The sequence below is a fragment of the Plecotus auritus genome (assembly GCF_963455305.1).
Source record: "Plecotus auritus genome assembly, chromosome: 1".
In the NCBI taxonomy this organism is placed as follows: Eukaryota; Metazoa; Chordata; class Mammalia; order Chiroptera; family Vespertilionidae; genus Plecotus; species Plecotus auritus.
In genome coordinates this window covers 245,953,756-245,980,525 of record NC_137770.1, presented here as the reverse complement: position 1 = coordinate 245,980,525, position 26,770 = coordinate 245,953,756, and the positions used below count along the sequence as shown (strand labels likewise).

At 57.4% G+C, this 26,770-nt stretch overlaps 3 protein-coding genes across 3 annotated transcripts; 2 read left to right on the top strand and 1 right to left on the bottom strand.

The window, feature by feature from the left end:
- Nucleotides 1–328: 328 nt before the first annotated feature.
- On the top strand, nt 329–5,771 carry GRPEL1 (GrpE like 1, mitochondrial). Its single transcript, XM_080660840.1, has 4 exons — nt 329–607; nt 2,738–2,900; nt 3,947–4,028; nt 5,111–5,771. Exons 1-4 carry the CDS (start codon nt 507–509, stop codon nt 5,455–5,457), a joined length of 693 nt encoding a protein of 230 aa, XP_080516966.1. The 5' UTR covers nt 329–506; the 3' UTR covers nt 5,458–5,771.
- Nucleotides 5,772–6,595: 824 nt separating this feature from the next.
- On the bottom strand, nt 6,596–22,924 carry TADA2B (transcriptional adaptor 2B). The gene is made up of 2 exons (XM_080660835.1): nt 22,449–22,924; nt 6,596–10,968 (listed from the first exon to the last, which is right to left on the bottom strand). Exons 1-2 carry the CDS (start codon nt 22,716–22,718, stop codon nt 9,976–9,978), a joined length of 1,263 nt encoding a protein of 420 aa, XP_080516961.1. The 5' UTR covers nt 22,719–22,924; the 3' UTR covers nt 6,596–9,975.
- Nucleotides 22,925–23,327: 403 nt separating this feature from the next.
- Nucleotides 23,328–25,351, top strand: CFAP184 (cilia and flagella associated protein 184; the record flags this gene model as incomplete). The annotated part of the gene is made up of 1 exon (XM_080660826.1): nt 23,328–25,351. The coding sequence occupies one exon, from the start codon at nt 23,328–23,330 to the stop codon at nt 24,978–24,980; it is 1,653 nt and encodes a 550-aa protein (XP_080516952.1). The 3' UTR covers nt 24,981–25,351.
- Between the last annotated feature and the right edge of the window lie 1,419 nt (nt 25,352–26,770).

Here is a 26,770-nt window from a genome sequence, read left to right as displayed (position 1 = left end):
AACGTACCTGCAGGTGCATTTGGGGCGCTTTTGCCCGCCCCCCCGCCCCGTCACACACACACATTCCCGGCACCGCGTCAGGACCTGGGCTGTAGGAAAAGAGGCCAAATGCCCGCCCCGCCCCCAAACTGTCTCCAAGAGCAAAGACCGAAATGGGGTGTTAGAAAGGAAAACGGGCCCAAGACTCGCGAGCGCCCAAACGTGCGCACTTCCGGCGCCCCTTTCCCGCCCCCCTCCCCAAGCCTCCTCCTCATTGGCGTTTCCCTTGACCACGCCCCGCCCACGGAGGGTCTCCTCCCACTGTTTCCTTCAACTTTCCCCTCCTCTTGTCCTGGGGCTTGGGAAGACCTCCGACCCCGCCCACCCACCGTGACCCACGACTATTGGTGACTCTTGTCCGTTCATCAGAAGAAATACGGTCGCGAATTGGCTGAAAGAAAGTAGCAGGCACAGAGTCTGCGCGAGTTGCTTGGCCCCAGAGGGGGGCGGGTCAGCGGCCCCCGCGCATGCCCGGTGCGTGCGCAGTGCCGGCGCGGGTGGCAGTCATGGCGGCTCGGTGCGTGAGGTTGGTGCGGCGCAGCCTCCCGGCTTTGGCGTTATCTCTTAGGTAAGGGGCGCCCGGCTGCCCTGGGCTGAAGGGCGCGGCCTTCAGTGCCGTCCTGCCCGAGTCTGGTCCGGGAACGGGCCGTCGTGGGCTGCGGACGCCCGCGCGGGCCTCGAGTGTGGAAGGGACGGTGCGCCCCGTGTGCCCGAGGCCCGCGCTGACCCCCGCACGCGTCTCCGGGCCAGTGTACAGCCCCCACGTGCGCGCGCTCGGGCACAGGCAGCCTCAGCCTCGGAACCGCGGGCCGGGCCGCCAGCAGAACCGGGCGCGTGCGCCCTGGCAGCGCAGGGCTGGGTCCCCGTGGGCGGAAAGTTTTATGGAACCAGGGTTCGGGTCAGCGGTTCACGGGCATTTTCCACGCGGCCCGTGTTCCTGCTCCACCTCCGCCTTTCCGGAATCTGAGGTCAGAAGTGCAACGGAGCCCGACCCGCCGTGACGAGAGTTTAGACAGCCGTGACTTCACAGTGCGGGTCCCCAGAGCTGGGCCCGCAAACCTGGCCCCTTGCCTCGCGGAGCTCACGCCCCTGCACGGGGACCCCGGCGAGGATTACGTATGATAAAGGGGTTCAAGGCGTGATTGCTACCCCGACAAATTATATAAACAAAATACGGGAACAAAAGAGCAGTGACCCACCTGGAGCACCCGAGTGGAAGGTTTTTTGCTCAAGTTGTTTGTGGCTTTGTTTCTGGAATTAGTTGCCCGGAAAGGCATGACCAGTCGGCATTAATTTCTGTGAAGAGAGGCTCAAACCGGGGAGTCAGGAGAGCTGAATTGCACTCAGATCTCTTGGGGCAGCTGAACTCTCAGAGACTCAGTTTCCCTCTCAGCATCTCCTGCTACCCAGCCCCCTGCTGGCAGCACCACGGGGCAGGGAAGCAGAGGGCTGTGACCCTCACGCCCAGAGGGCAGAACAACTAGAAATAAAACAGGTTTCACAACAGCACACTCCATTTTAGGACTATTGTGTTTTTTTTAAGTCACAGAAATAAACACACAATAAGGTATTGCTCTCCACCCCGGAGCAGACTAATGGCCCTTCATTTCTCCGCCTAGGACCACACAGGGTTTCGAGTCTGGTGTTGCACAAGTCGGTTGTTTGGGCGGCATTTCTTGCACTATTGCAGACTGGAAGCAGCTGCACATCCCTGTACACGCTGTACTGATAGCTTTCCTGTTCATAGAGGCAGTTTCCTTTGTTCTGGGAAGAAAATGGAATGTAGCTCCTTCTCACATGGGACCCTCGGGTCCTGGTGAAGGAATCTGGGTTTTAAGACTGTTCTGTCATTTAGTCATGGCTTTGTGACCTTGGGCTTAATTGCTTAACCTTTGGACGTGGGGACCAGACTGGATCATGTTAAGTCACTTCTACCTCCAGGATTCGTCTGAGAGTTGTTTTTCCCCTGTGCATCCCCCATGTCTTGGCCAAGCAGTTCCCTCTTCCTGAAGTGGGTCTGCGGTCCACTCCTACACTACGTGTAACTTTTAATTTAATTTTAGAGAGGCAGGGAGAGAGAGAGAGAGAAACATCAATTGGTTGCCTCCCATATGTGCCCCACCAGGCTGGGAATCTGGGGATCAAACCTGCCACCTCTCCGTGTATGGAACGATGCTCCAACCAACTGAGCCACCGGCCAGGGCCTTACCTGTAACTCTTACCTGTCCTTCAAAGCCCCTCTGCATGAAGCCTTTCATTTTTCCGTTCTCCAAAGCTAAGAAATATTCTATGCTCACCTTCCAGAGCCTCCCCTTTATCACTTTTAAGCCCAAAGTTACAGTTCTTTGCGTATAGATACCTGTTTTGCATGACATGAAGTGCCCTGTGGCAGGATCTCTGCCCCGTTCACCTTTGTGGTCAGCATCAGCTCTGGGCCTCACGTCTGCTGATAGCTGCTCACCAGTACTCGGTGGGGCCTGGAGGACATAGCTCAGGAGGGACAGGAGAGGAGGCTGGCAGGTAGCCTGGGGACACGTTCGTACTAGTTGCAGAGGGTTGTTTACAAATAGTTTCTATACATCATGTGCAAGGTAAATCCTTTCTCCCCCAGCAAGTCAATAGCAAATAGTCTTAAGTTACCTCAGATTGAAAGGTCATACCTCTGCGTCATACCTCTGCCTTGCATGCACTTCCCCAGGCCCACTCCTCGGCTGCTGTGCACAGCTGCAAAGCAGAAGAACAGTGGCCAGAACTTGGAAGAGGACGTGGGTCAGACTGACCAGAAGACGGACACTCCCTGTGCAGAGAAGACGCTCATGGAGGAGAAGGCCAAGTTAGAGGAGCAGCTGAAGGACACTATGGTAAGGCCGCAGGCTCTTGGGGAAGATGGTCGGTTGAGCGCCAGGCGAGTTTGTAGTTTGTCCCAGGACTACGGCTGGGGCCTGCAGCATGCTCCTGCTAAACCCAAGTCCTGCACGGCTCTGGCTCTGCCATGAGATTCATCGTTACGGGCTACGTAGATTGCACTGAGCTGAGATTTCAATTGGTCTTTACGTACAAGGAATACCAGCATGGCTGTTTAAGCGGGGTCTGCGGGGAGGCAGCGGTTTATGAACTCGGCAGTAAGGTGGATGCATAGTCAGTTCCTTCAGGATTTCAGAATGGCAATACCAGACACGTAGGTGCTGACACTGTTCCAGCGCCTTTATGTATATTGACCCTCACAGGCCCCGGTAAGTTCATTGCTAATATCCCTGTTTATAGACGAGGAAACGGAGGCACAGGAAAGTTAGGTAAACTTCCTAAGGTCGCCTAGCTGCTGAGTGCAGACCAGGGTTCGAGCCTTGGAGACCTTGCTCTTGACTATTGCACTGGAATTGCCTGAATAAAGACTGGAAATGGGGGTTTCCCCAGAGTCATCTAGTCCACTTTAAAAATTGAATTGATCGGGGCAAAATGTGAGATTAGTCAAGTGGTGAGACATGAGGACGATCCCATAATTCAGATGCTTACACCGTAAGTGTCCGCCAGGCTTATGGGAACCAGTGGGTCAGCCCCTCGTGAGGCTGCTGGGCTCCCCTTAAGTTGGAAACTTGGTTAAGGAAGTGAATGGGCCTTCCTTGGGTGATGAGGCCGTCAGGGCCCCGAGAAAGTCGTTTTTCTTTCTCTTCGCACAGCTGTCCACTGAGTAAGAATGGCCGTGGGGCCACATAAGTATCTGTCACCTTGACATTGGACTCCCGCTCGCTGGAAGGTGACACGGGTGTAACTCATTTCTAAGTTAAGCTGCACTGTCTGTAGTCCAAAGTCTAAGACATGATGATAGATGTCATTTGTATTTTAGATTTGCTTTCCTATGGATTTGTTCTATGTTTTATTCATGTAAGTTTCCGTTTTCATGTTTTAGGAAAAATATAAGCGAGCTTTGGCAGATACTGAGAACTTGCGGCAGAGGACCCAAAAGTTGGTGGAGGAGGCAAAATTATATGGTAACTTTTGTCATCGTATGATACTGATCTGGAAAAACGGGAACGGGGGGCAGGGTGGGTGCATACGTATGCATCACACAGCAAGGCCAGCCAGGGTGGGAGCCTGCTGGTTGTCATCGCCCCCTGCCCCCTTTTAAGGAGAAATTTGGAGTTGTGACTGGCACTTCGAGCCGTAAGCCGGAGGCTTCCTCACTCCACATGGAGCCTCGGTGTGGACCTGCGGGTAATCCTGGCAGGTCAGCCTCTCTGGTGTCGTTTCCTTGGCATCACCAGCAGCCACGTTGGTACCACTTAAGATCTCCTCAGATGCTGACTGTTGTCACCTTTGAGTATCTGTCCCTGTCCTTCCCACTTTACACTTGAGATCATTGAGGCTTCGTGACCTGCCACTCAACACAAAGCTAGTGGTGGCCCCTGCGCTCCCACTCGGAGGCGGCCGTTGGTTCCTGCGGGGTGGGGCCTTGGTGGAAGCCGGCGCCAGTTTGGGTGCTCTCGCCATGCCTTCCAGTCGGCATCTGAACCTTTTCTTTGAAACCACAAAAATTATGTAATACACTGACTTGAATTTTGAGTGACCTTTCTAACGTTCCGTCTTCTGTTAGATGAAGGCGAAGTCTTGGTAACTCTTACCCCACAGTGCCCAATAGTGCTAACATTGAATACACGTAGTGTCCCAGGCACTCGAAGCATACATGACTCTGTCGGTCCTCCTACCGTCACTGGAGGCACGATCATCCCGCTTTACAACTAAAGGGGCTGAGACCCAGCCAGGCTGACCAGGACCACACAGATGTGCTAAGTCGCTGCCAGATGTGCCCCAGGCCTAGTGTCTGCTGCTGGGTGGGGGCGGGGTGCCTTGCGGGAGCAGGCTGTTTCTCCGGGCTGGGCTGGAGCAGGGCTGAGGGCGGTGGTTCTGCACATTTTCAGCTGCCAGTCTTCACACCTAATTAGCTCTTGTCCAAACCCAGAAAAGGCTTTGGGGGTTTGTATTTCTTTGTCAGTCAAGCCATTGAAGTTAGTTTCGAGTTGCCCACTCAGTTGACATGGGTGGAATGCAAATGTTCTTCTTGGACTTTGTTCAGGCATCCAGGGCTTCTGCAAGGACTTGGTAGAGGTCGCAGACATCCTGGAGAAGGCCACACAGAGTGTTCCCAAAGAGGAGGTTACAGAGGACAACCCGCACCTGAAGCACCTCTACGAGGGGCTGGTAATGACCGAGGTCCAGATCCAGAAGGTGTTCACGAAGCACGGCTTGCTCAGGCTGGACCCCGTGGGTGCCAAGTTCGACCCCTACGAGCACGAGGCCTTGTTCCATACGCCGGTGGAGGGGAAGGAGCCGGGCACGGTGGCGCTGGTGAACAAAGTGGGCTACAAGCTGCACGGGCGCACCCTGCGGCCCGCCCTGGTGGGGGTGGTGAAGGAGGCGTAGCTTCTCTCGGGCGCAGTGGGTTGTGGGTAATCACTGGCTGTAACTCTTAAAGGGCTGGTTCGTCTGTGAATACTCCAAACCTTGTTGGAAAGCTTTAGTAACCAGCGGCTAAACAGGAAATTGGCCCATTGCTCAGCTGTCACTGGACTCTAATTTGGGAGCCTGTTTATTGATTTTCAATACACGTTTAATAGTTCACATGCTTACCGAGCAGGACACCACTGGGCCCTCGGGTATCGTGAATAATGCTACATCTGCTCAAAGTCTGATGGATGACACCAAAGTATTTAAAATGAATAAAAGGTCTCCGGGAATCGTGTTGTTTGGCTAGCGGGCCACGCTACCTGCCCTGTGCGCCTTCTGCTTCTCCCTGTCCGTGTGAGCTCGGCAGTCCTCAGCCCTCTGCACCTCATTCGGGGGAGGAAAGGCAGTTTAACTTGGTTCTTGCTCAGAAAACTTGTATGTGCTTGGTGGAGGACATAGTGAGTCCACCTGTAATCACATCTAGCTGCTAAGTGACCGACTTGTGGCTTTTCTTTGGAGGTACCTTAACAGTTCTCCCCACCTAGAATAAGACGGATTTGACGAAATCAGTTACTGTCCTGTTTTGTTCAAGTACGTGTAGAAATGTTTATCTCTTATATTCCGCTAGGTACTAGTGACCTGAAGGTATGTCCCTAGTAAGATGGTCTTTCTCAAAACCCGAGGGCTGCATGCTTGGTAAATTTTAAATGTTGTTTAGTTTTTAAATTTTATTTGAGGATTAAAGCCCCAATGTTTATTTTCTTACTTTCTGGTAAGTCTTTTGTGTACCTTGGTGGCGATCCTTACTAAGGAGAGCGTGACGTGGCTGTGTACCTGACATATACACGCAGGCACGTGTTTGCTTCCACCAGTGCCCTGCAGGCTGGCGTGGGACTGGCCTGCTCCGGGCGGACGTGTCTGCCTGAGGACCATGACGGGCCCACACACTCAGACCCACAGCAGGACAGTCTGCGGAAGCTGGCCTGGGACTCGCCACAGGACCAGCCGTATCGGTTAGGAACAAAAAACAGCCGCCACTGCCTTGGCCTAAGGGGTGCGGAGAAAATATGGGGCAATTTTACTTGGCTGGTAATTTTGAAGATGTACTATTCCCATAATTAAAATTTCAATATATACAATTTCAAACACCTTTCTCCTTCAATTGTAAGACACATCCCAGAACTAAAGGCCGCCCGCCTCATGCTGATGAACCGGGACGGAGCCGCAGCTCCGCCTGTACTCGAGCTGTGAGCGCCTCCCTCCCCCCTGCACTCGCTGGGAAAGGGGCTGCGCAGGAGTCACTTCAGATCACTCCTGTGAGTGTGCAGCCCGCCCGCCCGCCCTCCCGGTACAGAGCTACGACTGCTCACGAGCCCCAGCCATCGGTTCCCATTCACGGGAGGACGCCGCCACCCACTCCGCACAGCGCGTCCTCAGTGAGTCCGGGTTCTGAGACCTGGGGGGAACCACATACAATGAAGCCAATTTTACCTTAGGCCAGTGGTCGGCAAACAGCGCGAGCCGTTTGCCGCTCCGTTGACTAATGAGTTTGCCGACCGCTGTCATATACCACCCTTTACCTCTTTGCACACAATTGCCTAATCCTCACAGCTTCCAACTACACGGTAACATTTAGTCCAGTCCTGTGGTCGGCAAACACATTAGTCAACAGAGCGGCAAACCGCGGCTCGTGAGCTGCTGCGGTTTGCCAACCACTGCCTTAGGCCAATGGGTACAAATGAGTGTGAGAGGTAAAATGTACAGCGTCTCAACATTGTAACAAAACATCTGAGGACCTGCCATCCGATTTACACTAGAAATTAGCGTGGTTGGCCACCCACACATCCGGGTTTGGCCTAAGTGCAGGCTGGGGACACGTCCAGTGTAGACAATCCAGGCAGCGCTCCGTCTGACAGCCCTTCGCAACCCGGCCTGCTCCGTGGACACACCTTTCCTGGTGCCTTTCAGGGAGCGAGGGCTGGCATGAGGGTTTCCTGCTTAACAGAAGCAAGTCTGAGTCTGAAGAAGCTGGTTTCACAGAAGAGCCAGCTAATGCGTGTCCGTGCTGTCCCCCCACCCTGCGTCTGAAAGCTGGCTGCCCCGAAAGGCTGCCTCAGGCTTTGGAGCAGGTGCTAAGAAGCAGTCAGGCACACGCTTTTGTTCTCAACTCGTTTAATGGTCACGTCGGCTTTAACACATTCTTGGAACGCTGCATCCGGAGAGGATTCCGAATAGCCGAGTTACAGAACTGGACTCAGAGGTTGGAGTTTAAATTTTGAAGACCTAATTCTTGGGACTGTGGTAACTAACTTATGAAAATTAAATACGGAAGTGTAAAGGCTCTGCGCTAACAGCAGGGGTGGACGGGATAAAGGCAACCAATCCGAAATCACTTTCCCCTTGTAACCAAGGTAACACTTTAACATAAATTATACATTCATTATGGTGTTTTAAAACAGCTACGCCTAAGTAAGTTCTTCACGCCATCAAAAGATAAACACCCCCAAACCTCCAGCACCACGTGTTCACTTGGCAGCTCTCGACTGGCCACAGCTACTGGGGCGCCTGCTTCTCCAGCTTAATGAAGCCTGGCCACCCCCGTATAGAAAAATAGGACTACGTTTAGAAAAAACCTCACCACACGAGGCATCTGACATAGGAAGCCCAGGAATGATGACACCAGGTCAGCTAAAGCCAGCGGTTCTCGGAGGTTAGCTTGCACCCAGGCCGCCTGGAGGCTGGTACAAAGGCCTCCGGGGGCCCCAGGACTGGGGGCTGATGCTGCTGGGTCCCGGAACCCTGGGTGAGGGCGTCCGGCTCAGAAGCTGTAAGGCAGCACTGCCTCCCTCGTTGCCAGTGGTGGCAACACCAGCTCCACGGAGGGCAGTTACCAGCAGGGGCAGGGGGGGTGGCCCTCACCCGGAACACCACCGCTCACACGTGTCAGCGAGAAGTCGGCAAGGAGCGCCTCTGCCCGCAGGCCTTGCACTTGACTACAGCCATACACAACAAAGAGATGTTTCAGTTAATGCTGAGAAACTTTACCCTAGGGCAGTGGTCGGCAAACTCACTAGTCAACAGAGCCAAATATCAACAGGACAACGATTGAAATTTCTTTGGAAAGCCAAATTTTTTAAACTTAAACTTCTTCTAACGCCACTTCTTCAATATAGACTCGCCCAGGCCGTGGTATTTTGTGGAAGAGCCACACTCAAGGGGCCAAAGAGCCGCGTGTGGCTTGCGAGCCGCGGTTTGCCGACCACTGCCCTCGGGGACAGAAAGATGTAAAAAGAAAGGAAAAGGCACCATAATTAGGTCATCCTTGGAAACGATAAGGGACTTCTTCTCTTTCAAACTTCACTTTAATGTAACGTCAAGCCCAAACATTCTGAGAGGTCACGTCTCCATAACTGTGCGGGCCAGAAGCAGGCCAGGTGCCGGAAGGCGGCTGGGTCTGCGGTCACCACTGACCCTAAGGGGGGCCTCGGACGTGAGAACCCTGAGCAGCCTGGAAGACAAATGGCCACCCAAGTGCCAAAGGAAGGTACCGTGTAAGAGGCCCCTGAAAAAACCTCTAAAGCGGGCTGGGCAGGGCCATGTTGAGTCTGGTTCAAGACAGTGACTCAGCAGCAACACAAGGGCCTGGCTCGTCTCCAGGGTGCAAGGCCACCTGAAGGTCAGATGCTTAGCCAGGCGAGTCTGGTCAGGGTTTCAGTGAAAAAGGTACTCGCAACTGTGACGAAAACCTTTGAGGACACTAACACCAGAACACAACTTAGCCATGAACTTTCTAAAACAAGGTTTTGCAAGTAAAATGCACACAAGTCCAAAGAGCAGCCAGCAGTTGCCCCCGGGGAAGGGGCTCGGTTCTGGCCATTGCACTGGTCTTGGCTGCCATGCTGCCACAGCCACCCCCTACACTAGGGGGCGCTGCCCAGAGTGCGCAAAAGGGGCAGTTTCGGGGCCTGGGAACTGCCAAGCCAAACTGCCAGTAGCTCAGGGGAAGCTCATTGGGCCTCTGTTCACTACCAGCCTCTCCCTCACGTCCAAGGAAGCCTGACCCTGCCTTCTGGCCTCACTGCCCACCTGCCCGGCGCCATCTAAAGTGCCCGTGCCGCAGCCGGTGTCACCAGGCAAGGCTGGCAGCTGGCGGCCAGCACAGGTGTGCCCCCAGGGAAGGGGCTCACGGGGAAGGCTCCCATCTCATCACATTCTCCACACCGAACACAAAGGCGCATCGCCATCTTAACGCCCTGCTTTTAGGACCAAGGTACACTCTACCTGCATCGGTTTCCCTCACGACCTGGTCTAAGATGGTTGCTATTGCTTCCTTCAGAGGACCATGAGAGAACTTACATCCTAAAAAAGGAACTCAATTTGCTGAAAAAACAACAACAACGGGGAAAAAAGCGGTTGCTGTCCCCCTCCCCCCTCACCCCAGTCATTTTGGCTCACAAGCGACTTCAGCTTCATTCCAGCTTCAGCGGATCCGCTTCAGGAGGCATCCCTGGATATCCAGCCGCTCTCCGTGAGGAAGTTTAAAATCCTTTTCTTCAGGACTTTGTCCAGGTAGCTGGGCAGGCGGCTTTTGGAGGGGATGCCCTGGCGCTTCTGCAGGTGGTCCTTGATGATGATGGTCTTGGCAGTCACGTAGCGCGCGGGGCTCAGGTTCAGGGAGCTGCAGAGCGCCTTCTCGCGGTCGGACAGGAGCTCGAAGCCGGGCAGGTTCTCGATGGCGGCGAACTCGCCGTCCTTGGCGTCCTCCCGCCCGCGCTTGGCGCCCGCCGAGTTCCGGTTCTCCTTCCGCTTCTCCCGCTTGTGCCGCGCCGCCTCGTACTCGGCCGACTCCTCCATCTTGGTGATCCCGTTGCGCCGGTACCGCTGCAGCTCCCGGATCTTGGCGCGCAGCATCTTCTCCTTGTGCATGTTCTCGAACAGGTCGTCGAACTCCTTGCAGGACATGAACTGGTAGAGCGGCCGCAGCTTCAGCCGCAGCTCCCGCTCCTCCTTGGTGATCTTGCGCTTGGCCGCCTTCTCGCGCTCCTTCTTGTCCTTCCCCAGGAAGGCCGGCACCAGGTTGTAGTCGCGGGCGATGTTCTTGCGCCGCTGCCTCTCCCTGAGCTTCCGCACGTACATGTCCACGTGCGCGCGCTTGAGCTCGATTTCCACGTCGTCGTCGTCGTAGTTGACCGAGAGCCCGCTGATGAGCGTCTCGGCGTCCTGGTCGTACTCGATCTCGTAGTCGTCGCGCAGCGGCATGTAGCCCAGCTGCTGCTGCTCGGCCACCGAGATGTCTAGGGGAGGCAAGGGGGTGGTGAGGCTGGGAGAGAGGGGGCCTCCACTGGGGCAGGTGTGGTCGGTCACCCGGTTGGGGATGGTGTCAGGGATGCAGGCCTTCCCCAGGTTGCCGTGGATGTACATGCTTACGTAATGCTCCATCACTTCCTGGGGAGTCCGGGAAGCTCCTACGTGAGCAGCCATGTCTTCCTACAATGACAAAGGTCAGAGTCATTTCCAAAGCCAGAGGGTCAGACTCAGGGTTCCCACAAATCCCCTCGGCATTTTCCCAAAGGCGACCTGGACGACTCCTATCCCATCACCACCCCTCCCAAAACAGTCCACCGCCTTCTCCTGGACAGTGAATCCAGAGATGCGGGCACTCGCCAGGGCTCAGCGGGAAGCGGCGGCAGAGCTGAGACCTGAGCCCTCCTCTGAGATCCAAACGGGCCTCCTGCTTCCTGAAAGAGGACTAGCAGGGCCCCCCTGGTGCTGGCATTTTGCCCCGTTAACCCTGCATCTGGGGGTGGGAGGCTGTCTGTCTGTGAATGAACACAGGCGGGCAAGGCCACAGAGCACCTGGGTGACCTGCCTCCCAGTCTAACCTCTTCATTCCCAGACTAGAGAACAGAGTGGTCCAGAGTTCATGGGCCAGGTCCCCTGACTACAAGAGGGACCCCATTCTATCGTGCTATCTGTCTCTGGGCACAGAAAGGGCCCAGCCTCTGTGGCTGACACGCCCCTGGCTGGGAAGGGCCACCCTGTCCCTTCCTAGGTAGTGGGGTAGGTGACTAGGTAAGCGCCTCCTAAAGGGGCGGGGTTTCAGTGAGGGCAGCTCCATACTTAGTAGCTCTCGGAAAGTCTGCCGGGGCTGCAGGCACTCTGCGAGGTAACCATGCACATCAGGGTTATTAATGGGAGGAAATTGTACAACTCCCTCAATCTTTTCCTTCTGCCAAGAGACCTCTTCCTTAAACTCAACCGCTAAAGCCACTTCAGAAAGCAACTGCCCAACATGCGCACTCATCCCCCAGCAGCCACTCAGCGCCCGCCGCAGCCTCCACTCACCCTCCACCTGCTCTTGTGACACACGCTGCCTTCCGCCCAGCACACTCACCCCCGCAGCATCAGGGTGGTTTCTGTACCCCCAAAGGCCAAACTGGAACCCAAGAAACCAGCCAGTCCATGTGGCTGGGCCGATGACAAGGTGGGCATGGCCAAGAGGGAAGTGTTTGTGGTGCGGGGACCAGACCCTACATCTGAGGCCCAAGGCAGGGCCACCAACACTGCAGGCTCTCCTCCCCTCCCACCGGCGCTGTGGGGCTGAGGGCGGGGCTCACCACAGGAACAAAGCAGGCAATGCTGGGACCTACCGGGAGAAAGGGAACATCAGAGCTAGAACTCGGTCCTGGTCTTACGGGGATGAGTAGTTTGCAAGCTTTCTTCTTTAAGAAGTCACCGTGAGCCTCAAATCTGTTCGTTATATTTTCCCAGGAAGCATTTGGTCCAAAAAGAAAAACCAAAACCAACCACAAGCGGGATATCCCCAGCACCTACCACCACTCTGGGACCCAGGCTGGCCACGTCCCACCTCTGACTGCCCAGCATGGGCGGTGGCTACAGGCATGGTCCAGCCTAGCCCATCAGCTTCTCCTAGGCCGCAGCCACTACAGATTAAGGATATAGTTTCCAGGGGCCTCCCGGGCCAGGAAGCTGGGTGCCCGCGTATGGGAAGCTCGGAGGGGCTAGGCTGCGAACCCACATCGCATGTCAGGAGTTCAGGCCTGGGCCTCGCCCCCTCACAGGTCCAGTGAGACCTGCAATGCAGCGCCAAGCTGACCCCCCAACGAGTCTGCTGCTCACCCTGAACTTCAGCATCAGTAATCTGCCTCCGAGAGTTGTCAGCAGCTCAGAGCACCACATTTGGGTAAAACTTAAATCCGGAAAGAACAAAAGGCTTCTGACTAATCAAGGGGTACCTGACCAAACTGAGATCATCTGTTCGTGTTTTCCTTTATTTCCTCAACTTCAACACTCTGGGAGCAGAGCGCAGGCAGCAAGGCAGCCTCTGGGCAGGGGATGTGGGCTGCGCGGGGCACCCCGTCCCCTCCAAGTGCTCACCAGTGCGTCTCCCGGGCCGGGCAGGCAGGGGGGCCAGCCGTGGGCACTGCGCTGACTCTCGGCTGTCTTTAGGTTACAGAGGGGACCTTGCTCTCGGGGGCTCCATATGAAGCCACAAATCAGAGGGACAGGAGCCAGGCGCTCCCATCAGTACAGCCTCAGCCACTGCCCAGGACAGGAGCCAGGGCTCAGCGACTTCTGAATGACAAACAACCCTCCAGCACCACGCCACTGAGCAACCAGTCGGGAAAACACACAAGACCCTAACCTTCAAGACCTGTGACCTGGAGAGTGAGGGTCCTAACGGGCCAGTCCAACAGCTCAGCCCCGGTCCTAAGGAGCGCCCAGGGCAGTGAAGCTCCTCCTGAGGAAGGGCGGTGTCTAACATGACTAAGTGAGCACCGGCTTCCGCACGCCACCGCGAGCTGGCATCTGCGGCGCAGTCCCAATGCTTCCCCATCTTCTCCGCGTGTCAGTGGTCACACGGCACTGCCTGCCTCCTGCGAGTGAGGGACGCGTCCTGTCACCACGTTACGGCAACACTCAGGACAGCAGCAGACCCCTGGGGGGCGGTTCTCTCCCTCACGTGTGCCAAGGCCAAAGTGTTTGTCTGATCTGGATGGATGGACGGACGGATGGATGGACGGACGGACGGACGGACGGATGGGGAGGCAGGAGCAACAGAACTCTACTTGGGGAAATGAGATTTGGTGAGAAAGTTCAACTCAAGTACAACTGAAACAGGGACACACTGTCCTGAAGTGGGGTCCCCCCCGCACATGCAGTGACAGTGGTATACAGCCCACAGCCTATGGAAACGGGGTTCCAGGTGTGTGTCCTTCCTGTTCTCTTAAAAGAAAAAGACTCCCACCTCCGGAAAGAGAGACAGGTGTGCTACGGCTTTCAGGCCCTTTGAGAAAGGGTGAGGTGTCTCTAAGACACGCGAGGCCCAAGTCTCCTGTCCAAGATCCCTGGACTCTGGCCAGGACGCTGCCTCCAGGAGAGGAAGTGAGAAGTGCTCCGGGGCCCGGCCTCCTCATGGCTCCCTCATGCTGGCCCCCAGCACCTGACCAGGAGAAGGATGAGAACAGTCCAGAGAAATCGTCGTCAATGTGGTCGGCGGCTCCTACCAGTGGGGCGGCTCAAAGTTCCTTCCCTCCTCCGGGTTCCGGCCAGGGCCATCGCCACCGCCACCGTTCTGACCTGGACACTCCCACATAGGGACTCAACAGGCCAAACCTCTGAGGCTCCATCAGCAACCATGGCCTCTCACACGGGGCTGGCGAAATGTAAAAACACAGGGAAGGCTGACGCAGACTTTCCTGAAAGCTAAACTTTGCCATTTAAAGGATGGCCCCTCCTCCTTACTATCTGGGGTGTATTTAAGATCATTCTTCTTCTTGTGAAATGGTGATAGTTGGCCTTTAAATTTTTTTAATATCCTTACTTGGCGAACCTAACATCAGCAGTTTTCTTTCAATATGAATGGTCCACACGCTCCTCCTGCCGTCCAGGGGCCTTGCAGACCCGGCTCCGACCCTCCCCTGCTGAAATGCCTTCTCTGGGTGCAAAGGCTCTGGGGCCAGCCTTTGGGGTTCCAGTCCTGGCCCCACCCCTCAGGAGCTGACAACTGAACACAGTACCTAACCTCTGTGTGCCTCAGCCTCCTCCTCTGAATTACGAAGGCAGTGCACGACCTCCTTCACAGGACAGTGAGGAGGTTAAATGTGGTCATGCCTGTGCAGCTGGCCAGTGCCCGCGAGCGTCTGTGTTCCCTCCATGGTGGCGCCTGTCAGCTTCCTCCACAGTTCACAGTCACCTCCTCCAGGAAGCCGTCAACGGGCCGAGCTGGGTTCGGATCTGGCTCAGTGACGTACTGGCTGAGAGCCGCCTCCTGTCAGCTTCCCCCACAGTTCACAGTCACCTCCTCCAGGAAGCCGTCAGCGGGCCCAGAGCTGGGTTCGGATCTGGCTCGGTGACGTACTGGCTGAGCCGCCTCCTGTCAGCTCCTGCTCCTCCATGGGTAAGCCCTCCTCTCAAAGGGCTGTCCGACAGAATAAAAGCCACATGACAGGAACAGTTCCCGTGGGAGTGCGTGCCAATGTCACCTCACCTCATCCTCCTAGCACTTCCCACCGGCAGGAGCAGCACAGCCACACGCTTTGTAGGACAGGAGACTAAATTTAGGCTGAGCGGCCCCGAGGGCACCAGGCCGGTAGCTGCTGCCCCGTCCTCATGCAGGCAGCCGCTCAGAGCACGCCCGTCCCCCATCAGTGCTGCAATGCTGATGACACAAGAGGAGGTCTGACCAAATGCGTCCTGGTGCTTGAAACCAGCAGAGCGAGGCCGACGGGCTGCTTCTGCCCAGACCAACGCGCCCACGCCTCTCCACTCCAGGCTCAGTCCGGTGAGGGCACTGTGGCACCTACTTCTGCCCTGGACAGGGGATGCAGTTCAGTGTCCGCAAACGCAAAGCGGCTGCTATCTTCAGCTCCACAGCCGTCCTGCCTGTGCAGGCGGCGGTTCTGCCCGGAGCACTCTGAATGCGCAGCAACGCCCCCCCCCCCCCCCCGCACAATCCTTCTCCCAGCGGGTCTGGACTGGGAAGCACAGGTGGCTTTACCCCTCCTCCACCCCTGCTCTGCAGCCAGGCCTGGGGGGGCAGGGGGAGCAGCAGGGGTTTCCTTTAAGTGGAGATGCATCCACGGGTGGAAGCAACCACAGGCCCACCGCATGGAGCTGTGGCTCCCGGGGCCCAGGGCACCAGCACTGAGGTGCGGAGGGGGAGCGGAGGCCTGCACAGGGCCAGGAGCGAACAGTCTCCAAGGGATGTGGCGTGTCCTAAAGGCTGGGGAGGGACCAGTCCAGCTCCAAGGGCGGAGTGAGGCAGGCACTACCGCTCAGGACGTCCATGGTCCTGGGTAGCTGCGAGGCCATCGGACTGGGAGCCCTGGCGGGGGCACTGCCAAGATGACCCTCACCCCTTGGCTCATGTCCAGAGTGCTTGGGCATGTGTCTGCTCTCTCACAAGCTGGCGACACAGGCCAGTGGGGCTCAGTCTTGTCTGACCTGTCACTGGCCCTGACACCTCGCAGGCCCGCTGTGTGAGCAGGAGACCCGGAGGGCCCTTCCAGGGCGGTGCTGTGACAGACGCCACATCTCTGTCACGCCTCCACTGTCTCCTTTCCAGCTGACCGAGTATGGGCCAGGACACGGTGCCTGCCCTGTGAGGGAGCTCTGAAAGGGGGCACACCTCGCTGTGCAAAACAGCACATGGTCCTCGACAAACCCAACAGAACTGCCACAGGACCCGCAACCCCTCCAGGTGTTCCCCCAAAAGAACTGAAAGCAGGACTCGACAGATAACTGTCCGCCAGGGGTGGGGAACCTTTCTCCTGCCAAGGGCCGTTTGGATATTTATGACATCATTCGCAGGGCCTACACAATTATCAACTTAAAAATTAGCCTGCTGTATTTGGTCAAACATTTAATTAACTCACCCCTAATGCCTTGGCAGGGCCAGACCACGATTTCGAGGGCCTTCTTTACACAGCCCGCGGGCCGGACGTTCCCCACCCCTGCTGCGCGCCTACGTTCACGGAGCATTATTCACAACAGCCCGAGTGGAAGCAGCCCAAGTGTCCGTCAACGCGGGAATGGATCAGCGAAAGGGGTCCATCCACACGGTCAATCCACCTTAGCAAGGAAGGAGGTTCTGGACCGCACCGCACGCGGATGAGCCTGGAGGATGCGAGATGAGCCAGACACAACAAGACAACGCTGAGTGATGCCACGGAGTGAGGCCCCGAGAACCAGACTCACAGAGACAGAAAGCAGACGCCGTGCCAGGGCTGGGGCGGGAGGAGGAGCTGAACGGGGCGGAGTCCCAGTCTGGGAAGACGGCAAGTTCAGGAGACGGTGGTGGGGACGGCCGCCTAACAACGTGAATGCACCTAACGCCGCTGACCTGCGCACCTAACAAGGGTTCCAATGGTGAATTCCATGTTTTGTATATTTTAGCACAATAAAAACAAACTTTTAAAAATAGAACAGAACTGGAGATGGAAGAGGGCACTGAAGGGATAACTGGTGATGAAGAAAAGAGATAATTTTTTAAAAAACATAGAAGTAAAAAGTAACTAAAATGTTTAAGCGGCAGGCTGTCTCCCACATCAGCGGTCCCTGCAGTGGGTCCCTAAGCCAGCAGCGGCGGCAGCGTCCCCTGGGGCTGTGAGCGTGCACATGCCCAGGCCCTGCCCAGACCGCTGCCCAGACGACAAGCCCTCCAGGGTGTTGTGCATCCTGCCCAGGCGCGGAGCCACTGCTCTGCACAGCCCTGCATTCCAACGGCTGCTTTCTCCATCCAGGCTCTTCCCGCCGCCCTCCGTCCCAACAGCAAGTCCTAAACGCCCAGTCAGTGCTCGTGGAATGGGCCAGCGCACAGAGCGCACTTCTCCCACAGGGAAATGTGGGTCCAGGGCCAACGGTGTCAGAGCTCCCCGGGAATCTTCTACAATGACCATTTCCAGACCTCCCCATAGAGATGCGATTCAGGAGGGCTGGGGTGTCCCTGGGAATCGGGGATCCTCAGGTGACTGTGCTGTGCACAGAGTCAGACTGGCTCCAATTCTTTCATGCTACAGCTGCTTCCTCATTTGTAAACAAGCGACTAGGGGGCCGTGGCTGGGAGTGAGCCGACGTCAAAGGCCCGGCTTAGAGCTGGTTTCAGCTCACACGTGCACTTGGGGTAGCTCAGTGTGAATCAGCTTCTAAACCTGTTCCGCCCGGTAGGCTGGTGCTCAGGATTTTCAAAATGTGACCCCACACTCCCTTACCTACCTGTCCTGGCCCCTGAACACACCACCCAGACCCCGGGGCAGGGGAAGCCCCTTGTCCACACTCTCCTTCCCACCAAGGAGGCCCCGAGTTCACGTGACCACACAGCCGTACAAGGGACACAGCTGCCTCACTTCTGTCCTGTTTCCGCCACCAAGCACAGGCCCAAGTGAGGGCTGCATGCGTGAGGGGGACCAAGTGCACAGAGCCGCACTATCTGCGCATCTGCTCTGGCCCAGCCTCTGAATATCCACTGTCGTCTGCCGAAGTGAAAGGCTCTATTCAGGCCACGCGCGGCCTCCGACAGCCAGCCTGACTGCACGGGCGCAGGTGCAAGCCCTGCCCAGTCTGCCGAGAACGTCACATACTTAAAACATTTCCTTTTGACCGTTTTGAAATTAAGCTGCAACATCACCTTCAAATGATTTTGTCTGGCTTTCTTACCAACAAGGCCATGCTCCTGCATAACCACAATATCACGAGCAAAATTAGGAACCTTAAAAGATGCACCGAAACCTCTGTCCCAGTGAAGTTTCACCCATCGCCCTAACAATCTCCTTCCCGGCGCAGGGCCCGGGCAGGACCAGTCATTCTGCCCAGTGCTCGGCCTGCGACTGTCCTCACCAGCGTGGGCTCCGCCTCCCACACACACATGCCCTCCTTCCCCTTCCCCTTCCCCTCGGCCTGACACCCTGCCCCGGCCATCCTCCCAGCCACGCCTTCTCACTCACTCACACGCTGACATCCATGCTGGGAAGCCCTCATCTCATGTCCTGGGTGATGAAACCTCCCACAGCCCCAGGAGGGCTGACTTCCCAGGGGGCTGCTCCCAGCCTCGCACCGCTGTGTGGACGCCCCTCCCTGCTCAGGCTAGTGCACACCACACCTGCCTACCACGGGCTGCGCCGTCTACAGAAAACTCCGCTCTTTTTAAATTCAAAATCTAGCTTCGAAGCTGGCTTAACCACCCCCCTGCAGTCGCCCTGACCACCACCTGCAGAGGACCCAGGCCACGCCCAACCCTTCCATTCTCCCCCACACTCATCTCCCAGCCACACTGGGGTTCACATCTATGCTCGTGTGCACCAGGACCTGGGTTTCCGGGAATCCGCACAGCATCCAGCCCTGAACAGCTGCACGAGGTTCTCAAAACCCTCACTGTCCTCCTGCCAACCCTCCCCTGGTCTCAATTCACAGGCCTCCTTCCCCTGCTCCCGGTCCTCTGGGCGGCTAGTCATCAAATGCATAGGCACAGTCAGAGCCTGGCCTCGCTGCTCCCCAAACCCTCCTGGCCTCAGGGCATCCCTCAGCCTCGCCTGTTCCTGGGACAGTGTGAGCAAGTGGGGCCAGACTTCAGCCACAGCCCTCCCCCACGGTCTCCTGAAATGGCCCTCCCATGAACTCCACATAAAGCAGCATAACCCCAAGGTCACAGGCCACATGCCATCTGAGAAACTGGAATGAAGAGCCTCACCTTTCTCTACATCACTGTCCCCGATCGGCACGTGGCCTTTCTCCATACTCATCAGCCCGAGCCTGGCTCCTGCACCCCAGACCTCCCCTGTCCCACACAGGACCCGCCCGCTGAGCCAGGGCAACCTCACTCCTCTGCAAAGTCCTTCCAGGCCAGCCACACCTTCAGTTACACCAACGAGCTCCAGCCTGTGTGGCCCACATTAGTGAATGCTCTTACACCGAGAAGTCAGGTCCAGGCCTGCATCTACACCCTGGCTTTACCACGTGAAAAGCCAGGACATCCTGGACAAATGTTAAAAACTAGTGACCCGGTGCACGGATTCATGCACATTGAAAGGAAGTTAATTAGAAGGTGGCCGGCAGGGCAGGACTGGGCGAAATGGGAGGGACACACCCTGGAGCCAACCTCCTGCCGTGGAGTCTGCGGTTCCTCCAGCAGGTGGGGTCCCTTGGCCTGGCCTGTGGGGATCGGGCTGAAACCAGCTCTCCGACATCCCCCAAGGGGTCCCAGAGTGCGAGAGGGCACTCTGCAAAGTTGCTGTCGTACAGGGTGTGGAACAAAATGCAAGTGTGCAGTAAACCAGATTCGGGCCGACAGTGCCCCAGCAACAACATAACCCACGGCCGAAGGTGGAATCGCGTGGCCCCGCAAGGAATCAGGCTCCCTCCTCTCTGGTTTCGGGGTGCGTCACCCAAGAACCGCTGCTGCCAAGTCACTGCAGCTCAGCAAGGTCATAGCGACAGGTCGGACAGTAGGAGGGACACTTAGTCCATTAGCCTTTTATATGTACAGATGAGTCGCTGTTCAACTACACACCAACAAGCCTCTCCAGGCTGCTGTGCAGAGCGGTGATGTGCATGGGGGAGCCGGGCCCAGAACCGCACGTGCTGCGCATGGCACCCCTGGAATACAGCACGTGCGTATCTACAAATGTCCTCGGAAGGGAGCCATACATCTAAGAGCTGCACAGCAAGTGTCAAGGGTAGAGCAGAGCGCACAGCCAGAGCCCCGTGCTCCTGGGGCCTGTGCAGGCAAGGTTGGCATGCAGAGCTCCAGCCTCCTCCTAAGCCCGCCAGGGAGGAGGCCCCTGGCCCCCAGGCCCCAGCACCCTCCTGCAGCTGTGTCTCTTCTACGAGCTGACAGGGCTCTTAGAGGGAATCTGCATTTTAACCCGCTCCCCAGGTGACTTGTATGCACATTAAAGTTTGAAAAGTACTGCTTTAGACGATGCCCCCCTTTCAGCCCCATGCTCCCTCCAAAACACTATAAATGTTTTAGGCCCTGGGCTTGTTTTTCGTGTATTTCCCACAATGCTGCACGGGAGGCAGTGCACACAGTGCAGCTGGGAGCACAGACTCTGAAGTCAAACTATCCCGTTCAAACCGGCTGCACGGGCTGCGGGAAGATCCCAGGAGGCACGCACAGCGCCTGGCACTCAGCAAGGCCCCTGGCCAGCCAGCTACTTCAGCGGCTACTATGGAGCTGTGTGCTGGGAGGATGACGTGGGGAGGGAATGTCTCTGAGGCACTGACATATAAGGAAGACCAGTCACGAACCATAATTTGGGAGAAGAGACCTCTAAGCAGAAGAAGTGAAAAATGATCAAGGGGGTAGCAGCTCGGACCCCACAGCCTCAGGGGCTGCGGAGTGTAATCTAAGTAGGTCTAGAAGCCACTGGAGGGACGTGATGTGACATGTCTTCAAAGAGCACTCTGGGCTTGGTGTGAAACGGGCCGCAGGCTCGAGGTCGAAGCAGGGGGACCATATGGGAAGCTCCAGAAATGGTCAAGGCAAGAGAGAAGCATCAGCCTGGACTACCCGGCTGTGAGAAGCGGCCGGATGGCGGACTATTTTGGACCTGGCGGAGGAGCCGAGGATGGCTCCAGGTCTGCAGCCTGAGTCGCTAAATGAGGTGAGGAGAGATTTGTCCCAGGCGTCCAGGACAGAGCAGGTGAGGACGGTGGCCGGGTGGCGTCTGACACTGAGGCTGTGAAGGCTGGAATGTGGGGAAGAGCTCCCGTCTTGGACGTGATTACAAGCCTTGAGGACAAGGACAGAGCCTCCCTTTCCCCATCTCTCACTATCCCAATGTGCTCACGGGCATCCACTAACAGCATTTCAGGACAAGGTGACCGTGGTTTCTGGAGAGCGGAGACCCGATGCTGGGCTTAGGGGGGAATTTGTAGAGCGGCGTCTCAGCAGTTGGGAGAAGAGTAAAGAATCCGGGGTGCAGAATGGGTACTGGTCCCCAAAGACCGGCTCACTTTACAGAAAAGAAATAGAAGCAGGACAGGTTTGGGGACGGGGAGAGGTGTGTGGGAAGCCCAGCAGGAGAGAGGCGCGATGATTCAGGGAAGAAGGGGCCCATCCTGTGGAAGGATCTGGAAAGATTAAGGGCTGGGGGCGCCCTTACTTCTCATAATGCCTGGAGGCACCACTTACCCTTGGCAGTTCTGGGCCGGGATACAGCCAGAGCTTTCCTAACACAGAAGAAAGCGTCCTCCTGCAGGGTGGACAGGGCTCCGGAGAGACCCTCAGCAAGAGCGCCTCTCTCGCCGGTAGCCTTGCACACCAGCCTGCTGGCGCCACGGATCCAGGCCAGCCCTCACCTTTTCCTGTCACCTAAGTCCTTAACGAAACCTGAGAGAGAACAAACCCTGGGACAAATGCCTCCTAAGCCCGCGCTCCTTTGTTCAGCTCCTCCTGACCGCTCCCCGCACACCGGCCTGCGTGTTGTGGGACCCAGGAGAACCAGGCCCCTGGCCAGGCGGGGGGCACAGGGCACAGGCATGCACAGAGCGGCACAAAGCCAGCAGGGCCATGAGGGCAACCTCAGCGCATCATACATGGTGAACGAGGCCCCAGGGCGCGTGGGAAGCTGGTCTGGCCTTCACCACCACCGCCTCCAGGCAAAGCCAGGTCCTTCCCCGGCTCCTACTGCTCCCTCAGGCTGGCGCCGCCTGTGCCCACCAGCTCCTCCTCAAGTCCGCGCCGGTCCGGCCCAAAGTCTGCACTCAGCAACCACCTATGAAGTTCCTAAAGGTCAGGAAAATGGCTCTGTTGCCAGAAAGCCACAGTCCAAACCCCCGTTCTGCTACTTCCTGGCTGTGTGACCTTGGGCAGGTTGCTTAACCTCTCTGCGCGTCGGTTTCCCGTGAGAACTTTGCCTGAGCGAGCAGGTGCACCTCACGTCGGCCTTCCCCGAGGAGGGGACGACCCCGGTCTCCCGCCCGGCGCGCGCGGGCCCGCCGCTCACCCAGTTTCCGAAGCCGAACTGCTCGATGGCATCCAACAGCAGCTGCTCTTCGCGGCTGGTCCAGCCGCCCTCGGCCTCGGGGCCCCACAGCGTGAAGCGCCCGCCGTCCACCAGCTGGTAGCCGTGGTAGCGGCGGTGGTGGCCGATCTCGGCGCCGGCCGAGAAGCACTCGGGGCACAGCTCGATGTCCTGGCACTCGGTGCAGCGGAAGCGCAGCGGGCTCACCTCGGCCAGGCAGTACACGCAGTACTTCTTACCGAGCTCCGCCATCTTCCCCCGCCCGCCGCCCGCCGCCGCCGCAGCCGCCGCCGCCGCCGCGCCCGCCGCCCTCGGCACCGCCCGGGCCGCCGCCGCGCTCCAGCAACTGCCGCCCGCCGCCGCCGCGCCGCCCCGCCCAGGCGCCGCCGGAGCCGGCCAGCCGGGCCGCGTCCCGCCTCAGTACGCAGGCGCCCTCGGGCCCGGCCCGGCCGCCACCGCCGCCGTCGCCCCGCCGCATCGCGCAGGCGCCCCGCGCGCGCCACCGCGCGGGGACTCGGCCCGCCGCTCTGCGCCTGCGCGCCCCTCGCGCGGGCCGCCCGCCCCGCCCAGCGCCTCCCGACGCCACGCCCCTGCCCGGACGCTGGGAAATAGGCGGAAAGCAAGCCCGGCAGGCGCGCCACGCCCTTCTCGGCGCGAGCCTACGCCCTCTCCCAATCAACGCCGCCGGTCGCCCGACAGCGGCCTCCCATTGGTTTTAATCTGCTGGAAGGCGGGGAGATGGGGCAGGGCGTCGATCGGACGCCTGGCCAATCGCCGGGCCCACCGCGAGCGCCCCTGGTTGCCCCTGGAAACCTAACAGCCGGGAGCTAGGCACAGCTGCGCAGGCCGAGTCGGGGAAAGATGGAAGGCCACTCGGAACACACTGGGGACAACGAGCAGGAGGAATACGAAGATGTGGCGAGCTTGGCCCCGCGGCCGTCCGGGGTCAAGGGCACCTCTGGCCCCCAGTCCCCAGCCGAGTCCGCGGAGCCGGCCGCCGTAGAGACTTCGGAGAGAGGTTCCGCCGCGACCGAGCTCGCCGAGCCCCCTGAGCCGGCCGAGTCGGACGAGCCTGCCGAGCTCGCCGAGCCCGGGGAAGGGCCGTTGGCCACCGAAGCTGAGGGCGAGGAGGGGCCCGGAGAGCGGGAGGGGCCGACCGAGGCCGAGGCCGAGCCTGAGGAGCCGATCGAGGAGCCAGCCGAGCCGGTGTCTGAAGGCGGGCCCGAGGAACCCGAGGAGGAGAGAGGAGAGGCGCCCGAGGAGGAAGAGGCAGAGAGCCCGGAGGAGGCGAGGAAGAAGAAAGCCTCGTCGCTGGCTTCTCTGCCGCGGTCCGCGACCAGCCTGGGGGAGGCCGCGCCCATCCCGGAGGATGAGCGCGAGGGGTCGGAGGAGGAGATAGAGAGCGAGGGGAGCGCGAGGAAGAGTGTGGGAGGAGGTGAGAAAGGGCTGGACCAGGACCTCAAGGATGAGGACTTGGAGTGGACCGAAGAGGTGCAGCGGCAGCAGGAGCAGCAGCTGCGCTCCGAGCTCCTGGAGCAGTACCGCACCCTGACGGTGGAGCGCAGCCACTACCAGCGCTACAACATCTACCTGCAGCACAAGATCTACGAGGCGCTGCGCAAGAAGAAGGGCCTGGATGCGGCCGAGGTGCCCGAGAAGGGCGCCGAGCCCGAGGCCCCCGAGAAAGAGGAAGCCTACCTGCGCTACCTGGCGCTGCTGGAGGAGCTAAGGAAGCAGGAGACCGACGACCTGGACTGGTACCACCAGGAGCTGGGCCAGCTGAAGCAGCAGTGCAAGGAGAAGGTCTCCAGGGTGGAGAAGGAATGGCGGAGGTTCCAGGCGCTCAAGAAGCAGGTGGTGCTGCAGGCCATGGGCAGCTGCCGGCTGCGGGGCGGGCGCCAGGCTGCTCTGCGGGAGGTGGAGCAGATCCAGGCGCTGGAGGATAAGAAGGAGAAGGAGATGAGCGCCGTGAGGCTGGAGAACGTGCAGCTGAAGCAGAGCCTCGTGCACTTTGAAACCAGGATGCGGGCCCAGGAGGACACGACCGACGGCCTGCTCCTCATCGACTTTGAGCAGCTCAAGATTGAGAACCAGACCTTCAACGAGAAAGTGGAGGAGCGAAACGAGGAGCTTTTGAAACTGCACGGCAAGGTGAACCACAACGTGCAGATCATCACCCACGTGAAAGAAAAGCTACACTTCGTGGACATTGAAAATGCAAGCAAAAAGGCACAGCTTCTGGAAGTTGAGGCCCAGGTGGCCCTAAGGAGGGACATCCTGACCAAGACAAAGCAAGCTCGGGACAGCCTGCGGATTGACAACATCAAGCTGAACCAGAAGTGTGGGCTTCTGGGCAAGGAGCCACTCCTCCGGGACCTGGAGGAGAAGGTGGGCAAGACGGAGATGCTCAAGGAGCACTTGGAAAGCCTGAAGCGCCACCACGCTGGGCTGGCTCTGTCCTGCCGGGGGGTGAGGCAGAAGATCCGGGAAGCCAGGGCCTTCCTCCCCTCCTGACCTGCTGACCCCGGCAAACGCTGTTCTTGTTAACTTTCATTCTCCGTGTCTTGCCATTCTTTAAAAGGCGTGTGATATTTAGGATGGAGCTACATTTTTGTATTTATCTCATAATTTTTCAGCTTCCAAATGAGTGCTGAGCACAAAATTGGGTCAGCAGTCGGTTTTATGTGGGGTTAAGTAAAGCAGGTCCAGAGAAACAACAGGTAACGTGCCTGCCTTCTCATGCAACACTGTCCGAAGTCTTTATATCTGAGCGACTCCGTAATTTCAGCGACCGGATGCTAAGAACTGCTCCTCTCCCCTATGTCGGAGGGTCGGCCAATGGGCAGGATGTCCCCAGTTCCCGTGCTGATTATTAAACCTCTGAATTTACTAAACTGTGCACTCCCAAGTCCATTTCAATTCACACCTCGTAACTCCCTTAGATTAACCTCGCTTCCGGGTTAATAAAAACATCCGGGAAATATCCGGGAAATGACAAATAGGAAAGGGCTGGTGTTCACCGTCCCTCTGCTCAGTGAAAGGGGGCTGTCTGCTGTGCCATTGAAGTTTGTTTCTGGCTCAATGGCAGTCTTCAAGTCCAATGAACCGTTTTCTTGGGCGCTCTAAAGGAAAGCATTGATCTCCACCAATAAATGGAGTTTTGTTTTCTAGTGAAGACAGCGGTGGCTGTGTTTTGCCAGGTGCAATATATATGGAGTGGGGAGTGCCAACTGCCCGTAAGCCTTTTGTTCCCAGCGAGGCAGCAGGACCCCACTCTGCATGTGACCTATTCCTCATGTTAATGCAAGAAATAGCTGATCGGCCTGGCTCCTTCATTCAGAATTGGTGATTAACATTTTCAGGGGTGGGGGTAATGCTTTTGGAGCTAGGGGCTTGGTTTTATTTATTCTTTTAAAAAAATATATGGTTTTATTGATTTCAGAGAGAGGAAGGGAGAAGGCGATAGAAACATTGACGAGAGAGAAACATCCATGGGCTGCCTCCTGCACGCCCCTCACCGGGATCAAGCCTGTAACACGACAGGTGCCCTGGCCGCGAATTGAACCGTGAACTCTAGACTCATGGGACGACACTCAACCAACTGAACCACACCAGTTGTGCGGTTTTATTTCTTCTTAATCTTAGGTTACATTTTGAGCTGTGCGGATCTGGGCTTAAAAGTATTCCCTTATCCCTAACCTTGAGTGCCTCACAGGGTGACCTATTTTTTGGTGCTAAATACCTTTTAAGAATGGCAGGAGCCCGCTCCAGGCAGATGACTCCGCTGGCCGGGGGATGTCACAATCACTTTCCTTCAATGCACTTCGTTTTAAAGTGTTTTTCCTTTGATGGCAATAAAGGTTGATTGAGACTCCTTTTTAATCCCACATCTTGAACACACGTGTTACATACTTACCCTACCGCACAGACGTAACCCCGAGGGGACGGAAGAGCTTCACCTCCTCCTTCCACGCTCCTCATCCTCTACCAGTTCTGTTTTCTCTACCTGTTCACCGAAGCCAGCGTGAAGGAGTAAATGCTGGCAAACAGAACATTCTTTTCTTTGAGCCTCATACGAAAAGCCCCACTGGGTGGTTCTGCGGTTGGGAGAATCCGAGTGCAACTACCACTATGCCTGGTGCCTTCACCAAGCAAAGGGCCTTGGTCAGCGCCCATCCCTTTGGCTCACAAGAGGGGGAAGCGTTGTCTTCAGCTGATTTTGCCACCTTAGCTATTACCCTGGTCGAACCGAACACCCTCATCGGCCTTGGCCTCAGCAGCAGGCAGGTCTGAGAGTGCTAAGA